Source organism: Zonotrichia leucophrys, chromosome 5, assembly GCF_028769735.1.
Source record: "Zonotrichia leucophrys gambelii isolate GWCS_2022_RI chromosome 5, RI_Zleu_2.0, whole genome shotgun sequence".
NCBI classification, from domain to species: domain Eukaryota; kingdom Metazoa; phylum Chordata; class Aves; order Passeriformes; family Passerellidae; genus Zonotrichia; species Zonotrichia leucophrys.
Window position 1 is genome coordinate 48204394 of NC_088175.1, and position 16439 is coordinate 48220832.

The following is a 16439-nucleotide window of genomic DNA, read 5'->3' on the forward strand; positions in this document are numbered from 1 at the left end:
GTCCATTTTCACCACTGTCCACCTCTCCGCAGGCCTCCCCAGTGTCCCAGAGTCCCCGTGAGTCCCCCACCCCACCCGAGGGTCCCGCTCCAGCCCCGGGGTGGCTCCCGGTGACGCTGGAATTGGGCTGTGAGGCCGCAGGTACAACCAGGTGACCGACATTGCACCTTGCACAAGGAACAAACATCTGGGCTAAAAGGTCTAAAATCAGCTTTATTTACAGCAGAAAAGGCAAAAGAAACCCCGCCAGGGTGAGGGCCGGGCTGCTCCAGGGTCCTTTCATCGGGAGTCACCTGCTCCAGGAATCACAGGTCATCGGTTCTTCCCAAAGGAAAGAGCCCAGAGCTGCCACGTTGCACCAGGAAAGCAGGAAGAGCCAGAGGAAGTTCCTGGTGCCTCCCTGCTCCTTGCCTTTCCTGCACATTTTTTCCCAAATGTGGAAAAGAGCACACCTAATCCAGCCAGGGTGTGTTTTGTGAGCAGTTTGGTACGTGGGACAATATTGCCTTCACAGCTGTGGACCTGAGTCAGCCCAAGGGCAAAGGAATTCCCAGTGGGAACAGGGAAAAAGCAAAGGAACACTCAGCCATCCATCCATGAAGAGGGTTTGCTGGAGAGTCTAAATCAGAGGAGGAGGAATGTCTGAGCCCTGGCTGTTACAGGAAGAGAGAAGGAAATAAGCAAGGCAGGGGTTCCTTTTGTACCTTGTAAATGCATAAACAAATCAGCAAATCCCTCCTTGATTTCCCTCCACTCCTGACAGCACTAAGAGGGGAATTCCACCTCACCTCAACCTCTGCTTTATTGGCACTACATCTCCACAAAGTGCTCTAAAACCAGGGTGGCACAGTAACCACAATTAAGTGGACCTTCTGCCACCAGATTTCTTTACTCTGATTTAGCATCTAAATTTGCGCATGTGTGGGAAGGTTCTGGAAGGTTCCACACAAGTGAAAATCCGTGTGGTTATGGACTGTGGTCCTCCCTTCCCATGGGGTCCAGCCCGGTTTGCCCACAAGGATGATAAAGAAAACCAGGCCAGGATTTAATGAAAGTCCTGCTCCCCTGCATCTCTTCCCTGCTACAGTCTGAGAGTATCCAGGCCCAGATCCATTGCCAGTTCCACCCAAAAGCAGCACAGCACAGGTTTCCTTTCAGCCCAGGGAAATGGAGAGTGGCCACACGGAATGTCAGTCACACACTGGTACTCTCAAATCCCATAAGTCAGCATCCTAAATCCTACAGCTCGCAGAGCTCAGCTGGCTTATGGAATATCCACAAGTCCCTGGATTTGTTAGTTCCTGGTTTTCATTGAAGGAAGTGATGTGGAAGTGGCCCTTAGGAACAGCCCACGGGATGTGGACAAGGCAGGAGGTCACGGCCAGAGCCATGACCCCAAAATCCCGTTAGACACAAAGATCCCTTTGGAGCCAAACTTGTTTTGGAAGAGCAGTCTGGGCCCAGCCAGAGCGGCGAGGGAGGAAAATCACTGGGAAGGTGGAGGTGTGGCTGGAGGCTCCTCTGGAAAACGTGTGGGCAGGTCTGTGGATGGTGGGGTCCGGCCTGTGCCACATCCCAGGCCGGGCTCAGGTCCCCGCCCGGGACACCAGGTAGTAGAGGATGAAGAAGATGAGGACAAGGGCCACGGACACAGCCAGGAGCAGCCGGCGGTTGTCGCGGCCGGAGCGCGCCATGCCCGAGAAGCGCTTCACGCTGCCCGTCAGCAGCCCGGTCACGCTCAGGAAATCCGAGTCCTGGATGGTGGGAAAGGACACCTTGGAGGCCTTACAGAATCATGGAACTTCCCGAGTTTCCCAAGGGAACATCCCGAGTCCCGAGGGATTCAAAGCGATGAGCCAGTCCAGCTCCAAGCCCTGCACGGGACACCCAACAATCCCAGTGCTGATTTAGGGCTTCTCCCTTCAGGGTTTTTGCTGTCCCACCTCTCATCCCAGTTCCCTGATTTGCACAGAAAGCCCCGTCTGTCTGTCCTGTCTCCCAGTCCTTACCATGCCATCCAGGTAGCGGTTCTGTTCCTCAGCATCCTTGTCAATATCCAGAGCCAGCTGCAGAGCAAGGCAGGAAATGGGTATTAATGAGCTTTTAATGTCCAGAGAACCTCTAAAATCTGAAAGGTGAATTATTTAAACAAGCTGCTGCTTTCCCAGCTCAAACAGACACGTAGGGGCTTGTCTGATGCAGGAACAAGGAAAATGGAATTTCCCTGCCAGGCAGGTGATCTTTTCCAGCTCTGAAAATAAAGTCTGGCTGTCTAAATCTGCCAGCTAGAGAGGGGAGTTTAAACCCTGGGACACAATGGCAGGAATTCAGCCTGTCCTTTTAAACAGTGAGTCATCAACTTCTTTCATGGTTTGTACTAAACTTTTAATAATAATATAGAGCTTACAGCTCTAAATCAAAGTGTTTGATGTTAATAGGAGCACACTGTAGGGTGATAAAATATAAGAAAATAAAGACAGTGTAGAAAGTAATCTTACCCCTAAGGAGTTGTAGCTGGGCCAATTACCAAAGATTAGGAACAGGCCTGGCTTTACCAGGCCACGGCTGTAAGCAATGAGAAGAAGAGTGCTATAAAAGGGTGGGGTGGCTGGGTGAGAAGGGAACTGGAGTCTGTTGGCTACTTTGTGAAGAAAAAAGATGCAGTACTCTGAGGAGTTACCCATAAGAAACACCAAGAGGGTATGAAACTTTTGTGATAGGGAGACAACATATGGAACCCCTGCAATAAGATGGCAACAGTGAGTCATTGCCTTCTTTCATGGCTTGTACTAAACTTTTAATAATAATTTAGAGCTTAAAGCTTAAATCAAAGTGTTTGATGTTAATAGGAGCAAACCAGCTTTAAGAACAGCTACACAGAGACACAGGTATTTTCCAAAATTAATCTACCTGCCTTTTTTCATGAATATTTCCCTGAGGAGGTGAGCTTAGCAACACCCCTGTGCTCAGGCTGGACAGGGCTTGGAGCAACCTGGTCTAGTGGAAGGTGCCCCTGCCCATGGAAAGGGGTGAGACTGGATGAGCCTTAAGGTCCTTTCCAACCCAAACCTTTCCATGGTTCTGTGATCCCCTGCAGGACTCCAAGGTAACCAGAGGCTGTCCTTCAGCTCAACACGTGTGCGACCTCGGCACTCACCGACTTCAGCCTGGTGACCTTGCTGGCCAGGCTGTCGGCCATCCGCTTGTTCTCCACGTCCAGCAGGTCCTCCATGGCGCTCGGACTCTGCCCTGGGGAGAGGAACGAGGAGCCCACATCATCCCTGCCCTGCCACAGCCCCTCCTTGCACGGTTTGCACCGTGGAACCCTCTGAAAATGTGACCAAAACACCACAGACTTCCCCTAAACGCGCCAGGGCGAGAACCAGACTTGCACCCTGGATTGCCACCATGGCCCAGCAGCAGCTGCGGGGGTTCCACGGCCAGTGACACCCAGGGGTGAGATATGGGTGAAACCCGGCAGATCCGGGGCCCTTTGCCCCTCGGCCGTGTTGGGGTCTCTCGGCATTGCCCCCCCTTGTGGGGCAGGTGGGGTCCGGGGGGGGGATTAGGGGTTCCGGGGCAATTAGGGGCTATGGGGGAAGCTGGGGACTCAAAGGCGTTCAAGGGGGGCAATTAAGGGTTTCGGGGGGCAATTAGGGGTTGGGGGGGCAGCCCAGGACCCCAAACGGGGCCCAGGTAGGCAATTAGGGTTTATGGGGGGGCAATTCCCGGGCTATAGGGGAGAAATCGGGGCACTGCAAGAGGCGCCGTGGGGTTCCGTGGGATGGGGAGTTCCTGCTCCCTCTGACCCGCTCCAGCCCCTCCTGCCTCCCAAACCTGTCCCTGTCGGTGTCCCTTGTCCCCTCACCTCGGCCCCGCTCCGCCATGGCTGCCCCGGCCCGTCCCGCCCCGCCGGGCGGAGCCGCCACGAAATGTCCGCCCGCTCTTCCTCCTTCTCCTCCTCCTCCTTCCCCCCGGCACCGGGACCCTCGGGCCGCTCGCCCGGGCCGGGGCGGAAGGGCTGGAAGTGCCCCCCGAGGGATCCCGGGCCGCAGGTACGGCCAGCGCCCTGCCGGGCACAGGGGAGGGACGGGGGGCTGGGGGGAAAAACAACGGCTTGGGGACACAAAACGGGGGGATTGGGGACGAAAATGGGAGTTTGGGGACAAGAATAAGGGGCTGGGGATGAAAAGAAGTTTTGGGGAAATAATTAGGGGTGGAAAATAGAGGTTTGGGGGGGGAAATAGGGGCTTGGGATAAAAAAAAAATATTTGTGGACAAAAATAGGGGCTTGAGACGAAAATAGATGTTTGGAGGGGAAAGTAGGGGTTTAGGGACATAAGCAGGGTTATGGGGAGTAAAAAAGGGGGTTGGGTATTTACCCAGGTGGTGGGGGAAGGAGGTGGCAGTGTGAGGAAGCAGTAGGAGTATGGAAATGGGGATATGCCCAATGGTCCATTGGTTCATGTCATCCCCTCAAAAGCAGAGGTGATCCAGCACTGAGCCGGGAGATCCCCTGCATCCCAGCCCCTGCACATGGGGATGCTGTATCCCTACTCCCGGCCAGCCCAGCCTTTGTCTCTACCGCTTTCTGCCTTCCAAAATGCAGGATCTGCCTCTTTTGGTCCCCCCGAAAAGCCCCTCTGGGGCTGCGTGGGCAGGAGAGGACAGCCCGTGTGATTCCCAAACCCCGGGGGCCCTGGGATCCCTGTTTGTTGAGCTTGGTGTGACCAGCTCAGCCCCATTCTCATGGCAACACGGAAGCCGAACACATGTCCGAGCCCAAATCTGCTGGCTATCCCAGCACCGTGGGCTCCGTGAGCCGCTAAACCGGTGCTGTATCCCAAATAATCCCGCGGAGCTGAGCTGCGCATCTGCTCGCTGGCAGTGTGGGCAGGGACGGCCTCTCCCGGGGGCTCCGGACGCGCCTTTTGGCCGCGCCTGCAGGGTCCGGCCATCATCCAGCCTGCCACCAAACCCTCCCCGCTCTGCTTCCCACCACCTGCCAAGGTAGCTCCGCCTGCGGCCGGAGGATGCTCTCCCGCCCGGCTGCCTCGCCGCTCCATCCCTTGTCACTCCACGGGAGTGTTTCTGGCTTTATTTGTTATTTTCCCCCCTGTGCCGCAGCAGAAATCAGGGCAGGCGGGGAGGAGGAGGAGGCAGGGAGCTATTTCAGGGAGCTGCTGTTATCTGCTCCACGTTAATCCCCAGCTGGTGGGGGGAAGGTTTTCCCTGAGTGCTTTCCTGGGAGGGCATATATTAAACATTGAAAAGCAAAGCGAGGAAGAAGAGGATTAGCAGGAGAGAGAGGAAGCTGGCTGCTGGCTTTGCTCGGGTTATCCATCTGCTCCACTTTTATGGATGCAGCAGTGTGAGCAATATCGCTTGGGGATTTTTTTGTGTTGCATTTTTTCCCTCCTTGCTCTCTCCACCCCTTTCTCTCTTCCCTCTCAGAGGTCTGTGTGCCGAGCTGCTTTTCCATCACCCTGGAAATCCCCTTGCTCCCCTTCCTCCGGGCTGTGCTGTAGCTGAGCTGTTGGGATAATGGAGCTCCAGGCTGTGTTATCCACGCTGGAAAATGGGGAACAGGACACGGTTCTCAAGGTGCTCCAGGTCTACAACCAAGAGGTGAGTGAGCATCAATGCTTCCCTCAGCTCAGGGACTCCTAAAAAAATTGTTATCCAGATCCCAAGAAAGGCCAGGAAATAAGAGTCAGGGGGAGGACTGAGTAAGAGGAGCTTTTTTGTTAAGGCAGTTTTGGAGGTGCTGAGAGAGTCCAGGGAGGAGCTGCAGGTGAAAGGATGTTGGGATTTGCAAGTCAAAAGATGGTTGGAGGTGACTGCTGGGATCTCATTTGGGCACAGCTCTGAAGGCAGTAAATGATGAATGTAGAATATCAAACCCAAATGATCTGGAAGCAGAGATGGGAGCATTTCTAGCCTTAAAGTAGGAAAAGATTATCTGTGGTGGTAAATCTCTGCTTGGAGAGAGGAGACTGAGGGGAGACCTCAGCTGTTTACAGCTTCCTCCTGAGGGGCAGCTCCAGTCTCTGCTCTCTGGCCAGTGACAGGACCCAAGGGAACAGCTGGAGAGGTTTAGGCGGGATATCAGGAAAAGGTTCTTTCCCTCAGAGGAGGGTCAGGCACTGAGCAAGCTCCCCAGGGAGTGGGCACTGCCCCAAAGCTGCCAGAACTCCAGGAGCGTATGGACAATGCTCTCAGGTACAGGGTGGGATTGTTGTGGTGTCTGCACAGGGCCCGGAGCTGGACTGCATGGATCATGTGGGTTCCTTCCAGCTCAGGATATTCTATGGCTCTCTGAAATCCCGTTTGAAACAGACTCTGGTTGTCAGGGAAATTTCCTTCAGAGGTTTCCCCTGAGAGGGGCTGGCCCTGTGGATCACTCTGACTCACTCTGCACCAGGCTGGAGTAGGTGGAAGCCAGGAGGGAAAACCTGAGGAATATTTTGCAGGAGTGTGTGCGTGAGAGAGAGAGAGTGTGGAACTATTCCTGACAGTCCGATTTGGAGTGGGGAGATATTGGCCAAGGAGGAGCAGGTGTCTGTTAAGGACAGCACTGAGGATTAACAGCACCAGCAGCAGGTGCAGCACCAACATCCTCGGGGTGCAAATGGTGTCTGTGTGCCCCCAAAACAAGATATTTCCTGTTGGATTCCCCCAGCGTGGTCCTTCCTGGGTATCAAGCCTAGGGAGCTGCAAGCACAGGGTTTGCCGGCCCGTCTGGAGGAAATGGAGCAGTCAAAGAGGATTATGAAACTGCAGATAAACCTGGCACGGCCTGGCATTGCTTGTGCTGCAAGGCTGATGGTTCTGTTCGCTTTTCCTGAGGATTTGTTTTAATTCACTGTTGTGCAGGCAGTTTTTGCTTGCTGGGAATTACTACAGCTAAAGCAAAACCCCAGGTGTGGCCAAAATATCCCCAAATGGGATTATAGCCTGAAAAGAGGATGTGCTGAGGGAAGAAGCAGCAGCCTGCTTGTGGAACACAGCAGTGCCAGCACTGAGCCATCAGGTCCTGGTGGTGTGGATGGATCAGCTCACACACAGCCTGGCTGGAGTACACCTGTCCTGCCCCCACACCTGGGGCTGCTCCAGCCACTGTGTCCATCGCTGCTTCCAGGCTGGACACAACCCTGCGCTCTTGGTGACTGCACACACATAATCCGTGTTTTTTGGATTTAAGTGTTTTTGTTCTCCAAGCTGGCATCAAATGCTCTCTTGGTATGAACAAGGATTGCCTCAATGTCTGGGGGGTGCTGCTTCTCCCCAGGCACCTGTGGTCTCCAGTTCCATGGGAGCAGGTTTGGTCAGGAGGGAGACTGGCAGTGAAGAACAAACAAAATCTCAAGAGCAACACAATGAATGGAGATCAGGAGGGTTTGTTAGCATAGGGACAGGATGGAGCGTGGACATCAAGTCCCTTGTGTGTAAAGAACAGCCTGAGTAACCAGAAGGATCCATTCCCATGTACCAAGGAGACAGGACTTCTTTGGGGCAGGAAAAGGACTAATAAATATCAAGGGGAGGACGTGCAGGCACAGCTCAGTGGTATCACTGAGCAGGGGAATTACCGGCTCTTATAGGATATTGGGATTGGGATGAATACCCACTGTGCTGCTGCAGTATTTAAACTAAATCCATCTGTCAGCTGGCCTGTGGCATTGCACTGGTGCTGTGCATCCAGGGGTGATGCCCATGGTGTGGGGGCACTGTCAGGACATGGTGTGTTTGCTGTTGCAGCATGTTTTGCACCTGCTGCTTTCCAGCTGAATGGCTCTACTCTGGTCCCATGGAGTTTTAACCTATTCCTCTTTCTGATTGATTTTGTTTTTCCCACAGAAATCTCAGTGCTTCATCTTTGAGGATGAGGAGCGGGAAGAGAGGAAGGTAGGCACATGCTGCTTGCTTTCCTCCTCTGGTCAGTGTGTAAATCTGCTGCTCTGTGCTCATGTCCAGCTGGGCTTGGCAAGCAGCTCCCACAGGAGAGGAACTGAGAGTTTTCCATTAACTTGGTTAGGGAATTGTGCGCTTGGAGTGTCTGGCTCTGTTTTTTTCCATCAGTAGTTGGTTGTTTTGAGTAAAGGTCAGCATCCATCTGACACTAGCAATGGTTCCATGATCCATTTAGTCCCAGCCATGGATGTGATCTCTGGTGCCTCTGGACAGGGATCACAGCAGTGCTGGCTCTGGGGGAGGGTGAGGGGCTCCCCTGGGAGTCAGCAGTGGGATTTGCCAGGAGCTGTGTATTAGCAAATCCTTTGAGCTGCTGTAATCTGGCACTTGGAGGGAAGGACACTCTGCCTGCTCATTCCTGCTCCTGCAGCACTTTGTGACAGGGCAGGCCTTGGCCTGGCTGTTCTGCCATAAAAATGACTGTTTTCCTTGGGTTGTTTTCCAGCTGGCTCAGTTCTCTGGTCAGTTCACTGGTGGATGGTGCCAATGCCTGTGAGCACAGCAAGTGCAGGCCAGGTGACCTGGGTGGAGAGCAGGACCTCCTTTGGCTGTGCCAGGGCCAGCTGCTGCCACATGGAGAGTTCCAGGCACAGCCTGAAACGTGTGACTGGATCTGATGAGATCTGAGCTCTTTGCCTTGCACTGACCTGCTGGGTGAGCTGGGACGGTCACAGGATGTGGCTTCAGGCACAGTGTCCCACTTTTGGGGTGTCTGCCATGAAATATGAGATGAACATCACCGCTAGTTCCTGGTGCTTGGGTGTTCAGCTTCAGGCACACACCCTGAGATCCCTTTCCCCTGAGCCAGCCTGCGGCTTTGGTTGCTGGGACTGTATCTAAAACTTGGTCTCCCTGTGAGGAAGGAGAAGAGAAACAGCTGTACTTCATCATTTCCCCAGAATGTGAGTGTGGGGCACACCATGAGCCTCACATTAAGGACTGAAGTTCAGTTTTTCTTAATTTCTTCCCTTAGTATTTTCATTTCACCAGGGGAGAGTCAGGTGGGATATCAGGAGGAATTTCTTAATGGAAAGGGTAGTCAGGGAAGAGGCTGCCCAGGTAGGTGGTGTAGCCATCATCCATCTCTGGAGGTATTCAGGGAATGACTGTCCCATCCTCTGGTCTGGTTGTGAAGGTGCTGATTGGTCACAGGTTGGGCTTGATGGTCTTGGAGGTCTTTCCAACCTGGATGATTATGATTAATGATGCCAAGCTTAATGATTCTCTGATTATTTTGAAGTGTAACCAATGGGGCTGTTAAGCCAGTTACAAACCTCATTTTTTTGAGTTCTTTCACTCTTGTAACACCACAGAAAGACCCATGCTCTGAGCTGTGTTGTGTTTGAGGTCTGGTGGGCTCCCCCAGCAGTGTGTGTGGGTTACTGGTGTGATGTGAAGTGCTGCCACATGTGGTTCAGCCTGAGCTGCCTGTATCTGTGAGGCCTTACCTGTGTTCTTGTGCTGCTCCATGACTCGCTGTTCCCCATGAGCTTTGCAGCTCCTGTGAATTGTGTTAGTGGGGCTCTGCCAGTCTGTACCCATGGAAGATCTGGGCCAGTAGGTCTCCAGACAGCACTGAAATTAAGGAGATGCTGCTTATTTGAATCTCCTGAGGTCTCTTCACCTCTTTTCCCAAGGCATCAGGTGCCCTCCTCACGTCCCTTGTGTCCCATGTCCCTCCCTTGTGCAGTGGGCAGGTCGGCCCTGTCCGCCTGAGCCATCCTCACCAGGGCAGAGCTACAACAGTGCCCTGTTTGTGCTCTCCCTTTGCACCCAACACCCTCTGCAAGTAATTTTTTTCCTGGTTGTTCTTGCCCAGACTGGTCATGATCAATGCCAGAGCCAGGCACTTCCTGAGGCAACACCTGAGCAGGCCCAGGTGACACTGCTGTTGTCCAGGGCAGAGCATGGCAGTGCTGTAGGGAGCCCTGGCAAGTGTCAGTATCCAAGGCATTGCTTGTTTCCAACTGCACAGAAAATGGCCCAGCTGCTGATCAAGTTCTTGGAGAGAGAGCTGCAGCCGTCCTGCCAGGTCACCTGCCTGGAGAGCATCCGCATCCTATCCCGGGACAAGCACTGCCTCGACCCCTTCACCACCAAGGAGGGCCTGAAGACCCTCTCCAGGCACGCCGGCATTGATTACTCCGAGGAGCTGATCCGGGAGGTGCCAGACCTGGATGTAATCCTGGAATCCCTGAAATGCCTGTGCAACATCGTGTTCAGCAGCGCCATGGCGCAGGAGCTGACGGCCGAGGGCCGGCTGGTGGTGGGGCTGGCGCGGCGCATCAAGCTCTACAACGAGCGGAGTCTTCCTCACGACATCAAGTTCTTCGACCTGCGCCTGCTGTTCCTGCTGACGGCCCTCAGGGTGGACATCCGGCAGCAGCTGGCCCAGGAGCTCCGGGGAATCAGCCTCATGACAGACACCCTGGAGCTGACCCTCGGGGTCAAGTGGTTGGACCCCTACGAGGTGGCCACCGAGGAGGGACTGCTGCCACCTTTGCCTCGGCAGGAGACGGAGCGAGCCATGGAGATCCTCAAAGTGCTCTTCAACATCACCTTTGATTCCAGCAAGAGGGAGGTGGATGAGGTGAGCTCCTTGGGCTAATGGTATTCATGTGTCTCTGGGCTCTGGCTTTGCAGGTTTTCTCCTCCCTTGCAGTTTCTCATGTCCCAGACTGGTCCTTGTGCACCTTCAGGGTGGTGAGGGACTCGGGTGTCCTTAGGGCACTGCCCCTGTCCAGTGCAGTATTATCCCTTACTTTGCCTGTGCTTTTAGCATTCCCAAATGGAGAATTGAGAGTCTGCTTTCCCTGGAATGCCCTGCAGTCCATGATCAGGCTGCTGGAGGGGGGAATGGGCTGAAGGCTCTGGGGTGTGTGGGCTGCCCTTTGCTGACTGAGGTGTTCCTCTCTCCATGCTGGGGCCAGGAAGATGCTGCTTTGTACAGGCACTTGGGTGCCCTCCTGCGCCACTGCCTCATGATCTCTGCCGACGGCGAGGACCGCACCGAGGAGTTCCACAGGTCTGTGTTGGGAGGAGCTTCTCCTGGAGCTTTGCTAGCTCCTTCAGGCACATCCTGCCTCTCCCTGGGTGATTGGGAAGGGACCCTGATGACCAGCAGCTTTTGGGTTTAGCCTGGGGATCCCTCATGCTGCTGGAACTCAGAAACAGCCTTTCCTGCCCTGAGAATGCCACGTGTGAGTGCCACGGCCTCCTGACCCCTGAGATCTTGTTCCATGTTCTGTGTCAGGCTGTCCCAATGGTGACATCCACCTCAGTGGGCAACTGGCCAGAGAAGAAGCTGCTTTAAATGTCCATGAGATGGCCTTAATTAGTCTTAAGCTGTGCTGAGAAATTGGCTGCGTCATGTTGCCAAGCATTATTGGTGCAGGGGTTTCAGCTTGGAGCGGGTGACACCACCCTGTCCCCAAGAATACATAGCTGGAGGGATCCCAAGCAGTGCTGGTGTGGAACAACAGGAGACTCCAGAGACAGACCTTGGACCACCCAGATTGGTCCTGCTTGGTTGTGTGTCAAAATCTGTAGGTTCTCAGATGTCACTTTGGATTCTCAGCATATAGTTAGCTACCCAAAAAGCATCTGAAGTTATCCCCTTTCAGTGGTGTGAGGAGATTGAGATGCTCCAGGAAAACTTGGATCGCAGGGTCCTCACGCTCCTGCAAGTTAATGATGGGCCTTCATTTCTGCAGAGCTGAAGGTCTTCTGTGAGCAAAGCTCCATCACTGTGTGTTCACTTCTCTTCTCTTTCACACATGCAGCCACACAGTCAACCTGCTGGGCAACCTGCCCCTGAAGTGTCTGGATGTACTCCTGACTCCCAAAGTGCGGCCGGGCTCGCTGGAGTACATGGGCGTCAACATGGATGCGGTCAGCATCCTCCTGGACTTCCTGGAGCGCCGCCTGGACAGGGTGAGCGCTGGGGCTGCTTCTGCCCACGGCTCTGGGGCACCTTTCCCTCAGCCTGGAAGAGCCTGGTGGGAGCAGCACGCTTGGTTTGAAGTTAGCCCTTTGTAGGAGGGACAGCTTTTGGCAGAGCTGTGCTTGGTGGGACTAAACCAACATCCCTGAACTGGGAAGGTGACTGCTATTGCTTTGGGGGCTGCAGGCAGTGAGATTGGTGGAACAATGGATGATTAGCTGATAATTAATTGGGTGACTGACAAATCAGCCCTGTTTCACTCAGCAGTGATCCAGTGGGCAGTTCTGGAAATCTGAGTTCATGTTATTTTTAAGCTGACTACAGTTTTTAGCCTCTGGAGTTGTTCCAAAGGGCCTCCAGATTTTACCACTGCACTTCTCTGCCCTGGATGCCCTGCCCAAATATTTCTGTCGGTGCCTGTGCCACAGCAGGTGGTGTGGGGAGGAAGGAGGCACTGAATGCCTGTGGCAGAGGTTGGGAAGCTCCGTGTCCATCCATCTCCCTGGTGGTCTGTGCTCGTGTTCTCCAGCATGAGCCAGACAAGCTGAGCTCAGCATGACTGACGTGCTGCTTCTTCTGGGGATGTTCCTGCAGGGCCACAAGCTGAAGGAGAGCTTGACCCCTGTGCTGAACCTGCTGACGGAGAGTGCCCGAGTCCACCGGCAGACCAGGAAGTTCCTGAAGGCCAGGGTATGCGGTACTGAGCCCTGCGTTCAGGGGAGCTGCCCTGAGGGGAGGCCAGCAGAGCCTTGCTTGTGGCCACCCCCAGACACCTCTGCTGTGGGTGGCTTTGGTACCACAGTGACCTGTCACCCTTGCTGTGGCCCCGCAGGTGCTGCCGCCGCTGCGGGACGTGCGGAACCGGCCGGAGGTGGGGAACTCCCTGCGGAACAAGCTGGTGAGGCTCATGACACACATCGACACCGACGTCAAGCACTGCGCCGCCGAGTTCCTCTTCGTGCTCTGCAAGGAGAGCGGTGAGTCCTGGGGCTTCCACATGGGGACCCTCTGCAGGGCTGCTGCCTTCCCTCAGGACAGCCCTGAGGGAGAGCTCCAGGAGCTCTGTGGGAAGGAGGTGGTGTCCCTCAGGCCAGCGGTGAGGGACAGGCTGTGCTGGAGGACACCACTGCACCCTGCACACAGCCTGGCCCACATTCAACTCCCACACACGGGCCTTGCTCCCTGTCAGCACCTCCATGGCCCGGAAACATGGCAAAACCGTGCTGCTGGGGCTGGAGGGAGCACAGGAGTAGAGCACAGGGTGGTCTCTGTCCCTTGTCCCGGCAGTGTCCCGGTTTGTGAAGTACACGGGCTACGGGAATGCTGCGGGGCTGCTGGCGGCACGGGGCCTCATGGCTGGTGGCCGGGAAGAGGGAGAGTACTCGGAGGATGAAGACACGGACACAGAGGAGTACAAAGAGGCAAAGCCCAAGTAAAGAGATCCCCTCTTCCCCTAGAGATCCCCTTCTCCCATATCTTCCTCCTGCTGCTGCTTCATCCTTCTTCATGCACCTGCTGCCATCTCCCTGTTCTGCTCATCCACATGTAACATGGGTGGAAGCGCCCGGTTTTCCTACCCCTCTCCAGAGCTCAGTGTTGCTACAGCCAGCTGGTTCTCGGTTCCTCTTTTTCCCTTCCCTCTCTTTTTCCCTTCTCTTTCTCCTTTTCCTCTGCAGTGGGTGGTATCTTGAGGGTGGGGGACCCAGGCCTGTGCCCACCCATGCGTTCCCCACACACTGTTCAGGTTGGGTTTGTTGAGATTTTCTCCATCCCTGCAGGTTGGGTTTGTTGGGGTTTCCTCAATTAGCTTTTGTCCCCAGCCTTGAGGAGAGGGCGGAAATGTCACCTGCCCCCATGTACCTCATTTCCAGTGGCACTGTGGCATTGGCAGGAGGGGATGTTAGAGGAAAGAGAGGTGTTTATAAGGATGTAAGTCAGAATCCCCAGTAGCACTGTGATGGCACTTGGGGCTCAGGGCACGAGCAGTGGTGACAGCCAGTCCTGCTGTGCCATTCCTCTGCTCCATGAGGCTCAGAAGGATTCTAAACAGCCCTTTGTCACCTGCTGTCCCGTCCTGACCCCTGGCCTCACTGCTCTCTGTGCAGCATCAACCCTGTGACGGGACGTGTGGAGGAGAAGCTGCCCAACCCCATGGAAGGGATGACGGAGGAGCAGAAGGAGCATGAAGCCATGAAATTGGTCAACATGTTTGACAAGTTGTCCAGGTACTGGGACGTGTGTGTCAGGGGGTACATCTGTGACAAACCTTCCTTTGGCTGGGTTCCCAAGGCGTGGAGGGATCTAGGAGCAGGAGTGGCAGGGGATATGTGGGAAATTCTTCCATCAGCATGGCTCCATGACATGCAAGGGAAGCATTGCCAGCTCCTCCAGCTTTGGCATGATGGGACAGTGTGGAATTCCTTGCTGTGCCTGCGCTGTTCCCAAGCACCTGCTGCTCTCCAGGTTTGTCCAGGTGCTTGGGAAGGACAGCAGCCTCTGTCCTGGCAATGCAGCTCAGGAGGAAGCAGCATTCTGGGGACAGACAGCAGGGACAGATGGCAGCCAGTGCCACCAGCCTCTTTCCCTGTTGGAGTGCGTTTTCCAGTTATCTCTGACCCACAGGAGCCCAGCTGAGTTCAGACTTTCAAGAGTAAAGGAGGGAAGTCCATCCTATGTTGGACGGAAAGGAACATGGACACCAGTGTTAGTTTTCCTCTGGGAATCCTGAACCACACAGAACAGAACTCTAGAAAGGAGCCTGTCCCAGAGAATAGGATTGTGCTTCCAGGCCATTGCTTTGCCATGCTGGAATTTTTAGGGCTGGCACCGTCCCCATTTCTCAGAGGGGATCTTTAGTGATGCCAAGTGTGTTCCAGGCCATTTCCACAAGCCCCACCTTGCTGCTGTATTCCTGCTTTGTTCCCATGCTGTGCTGCAGCTCTGCCTTTCCTGTCCCCTCTCCTGGCTGCAGGGAGAAGGTGATCCAGCCCATGGGCATCACTCCGAGCGGCAACCTGGCGCCCATGGAGAACGCCATCCGCAGCATCGCCGACGAGCGCTCGTCCTCCGACTCGGACCTGGGGCTGGACTGAGGCAGCTCCAGCCGCTCTCCCTCGGAACTGGTGCTGCACCCAGGGGCTGGCACTGCGCCAGGACTCTCCCCGTGGGATCTGGGTCCAGCCTGGGCCCCTCACAGCCCGCCACATGGAACACCTGCCTCCTTCCCAGCTCCATAGCCGCCTCTCCTTCCAGAGGTCTCTGTGACCTGGCTCCACCTCGGTCTCTCCTGTCAGCAGCCTTGAGGATTTCACACTCCAAATTGCTTCCAGGACTCTCCAGTAGGATTTTTGGGTTTTAAATACGTGCTGTTTGGGAAGAAGGGTCAGGGAGAGGCTCTTCCTGCCACTTCATCAGGGTTCAGTGATCCACAGAGCCTCCTGTGGCTGTGTGCATGGCCCCAGAGTGGGAGCTGCTCCCCAGGAATGCCATGGGAAGGGGGGCTCCCAGAGAGGGGTGTGGGCCTCCAGTGGGAGTGGGACCTGCAGGGCATGGTGCAGGTGGCTGTATCCATGTCTGTGCACACCCAGAATGTGGGGGTGAGCAGAGCAGAGCTGGTGTGGCCTTGGAAGCTTCCAGCATTGCGCTGGCCACAGGAGAGAGCGCGTGGGCAGCTGCTGGGAATGCTCCAATGTCCCTTCCCGGGCACTGTCCCTGTCACCACCCAGCTGGGTTTGGGCGTTTGCCTCTCCCCACCTCCTGCTTTCCAGACAAAAGGCCAATACCTGTGCTCTGTCCTTGGCTCATCCTTGCTGTGCCCAGGCTGCTGTGTCCCCCAGGGGCTGCTGTTGGGCCTGGTGTAGATTTCTCTTTATTTTTATTCCTGTTTTCTTTGGAAAGAAAATCTTCTCATTTGTCTCATGTATCTGAGTTCCCAAACCTCCCATCACAAGTAGGAATGCACAAGTGCTGCTAGAATAAAGCCAACCTGACACGTGGGAGTGTGGCAGTGATTCCTCCCATCAAGGAAATCCCTGTGGCAGAGCATCCCAGGTGTTCTGCCCATGTGTCCTTAGGAGCTGGGGGTGTTCCTGAACATGGTCTAGGAGGTGAAGAGCTGGAGGGATGCTTTGCTTGGTTTTCCAGTTTCCACTGCTGAGGAAACGGGAGTTTGTTGAGGAAACCCTCGAGTGCTGTGTCCAGCTCTGGGCCCCTCATGGCAAGGAGGATATTGAGGGGCTGAAATATGTCCAAGGGAGGGAATGGAGCTGGGGAAGGGTCTGGAGCACAAGGAGCTGAGGGGGCTCAGTCTGGAGAAAAGGAGACTCAGGGGGGACCTTCTGCCTCACCACAACTCCCTGCCAGGACGGTGCAGCTCCCAGGGAGCAAGGGATGGGACAAGAGGAAATGGCCTCAAGCTCTGCTGGGGTGGTTCAGGTTGAACATGAGTAAGAATTTCCTCGTGGAAAGGGCTGCCCAGGGAGATGGTGGAGTCCCTATCCCTGAAGGTGTCCAGGGAAGGCCT

At 55.0% G+C, this 16439-nt stretch overlaps 2 protein-coding genes across 6 annotated transcripts; one reads left to right on the top strand and one right to left on the bottom strand.

Annotated features, from left to right (window-relative positions):
• Positions 1-193: 193 nt before the first annotated feature.
• On the bottom strand, positions 194-5101 carry BET1L (Bet1 golgi vesicular membrane trafficking protein like). Of its 2 annotated transcripts, none has more exons than XM_064715285.1 (4): positions 5003-5101; positions 3158-3249; positions 2010-2066; positions 194-1754 (listed from the first exon to the last, which is right to left on the bottom strand). In XM_064715285.1, the coding sequence occupies exons 1-4, from the start codon at positions 5064-5066 to the stop codon at positions 1587-1589; spliced, it is 381 nt and encodes a 126-aa protein (XP_064571355.1). In that variant the 5' UTR covers positions 5067-5101; the 3' UTR covers positions 194-1586. The 2 variants fall into 2 exon arrangements, with proteins under 2 accessions (XP_064571355.1, XP_064571356.1); XM_064715286.1 differs by lacking the exon at positions 5003-5101 and adding an exon at positions 3869-3927.
• Positions 3320-15915, top strand: RIC8A (RIC8 guanine nucleotide exchange factor A). Of its 4 annotated transcripts, none has more exons than XM_064715281.1 (11): positions 3320-3456; positions 5455-5628; positions 7861-7908; positions 9950-10564; positions 10905-10999; positions 11757-11907; positions 12512-12607; positions 12750-12894; positions 13205-13349; positions 14023-14142; positions 14889-15915. In XM_064715281.1, exons 2-11 carry the CDS (start codon positions 5545-5547, stop codon positions 15007-15009), a joined length of 1620 nt encoding a protein of 539 aa, XP_064571351.1. In that variant the 5' UTR covers positions 3320-3456; positions 5455-5544; the 3' UTR covers positions 15010-15915. The 4 variants fall into 4 exon arrangements, with proteins under 4 accessions (XP_064571351.1, XP_064571350.1, XP_064571353.1 ...); XM_064715280.1 differs by lacking the exon at positions 3320-3456 and adding an exon at positions 3928-4055; XM_064715283.1 differs by lacking the exon at positions 3320-3456 and adding an exon at positions 4988-5010.
• The last annotated feature ends 524 nt before the right edge of the window (positions 15916-16439 follow it).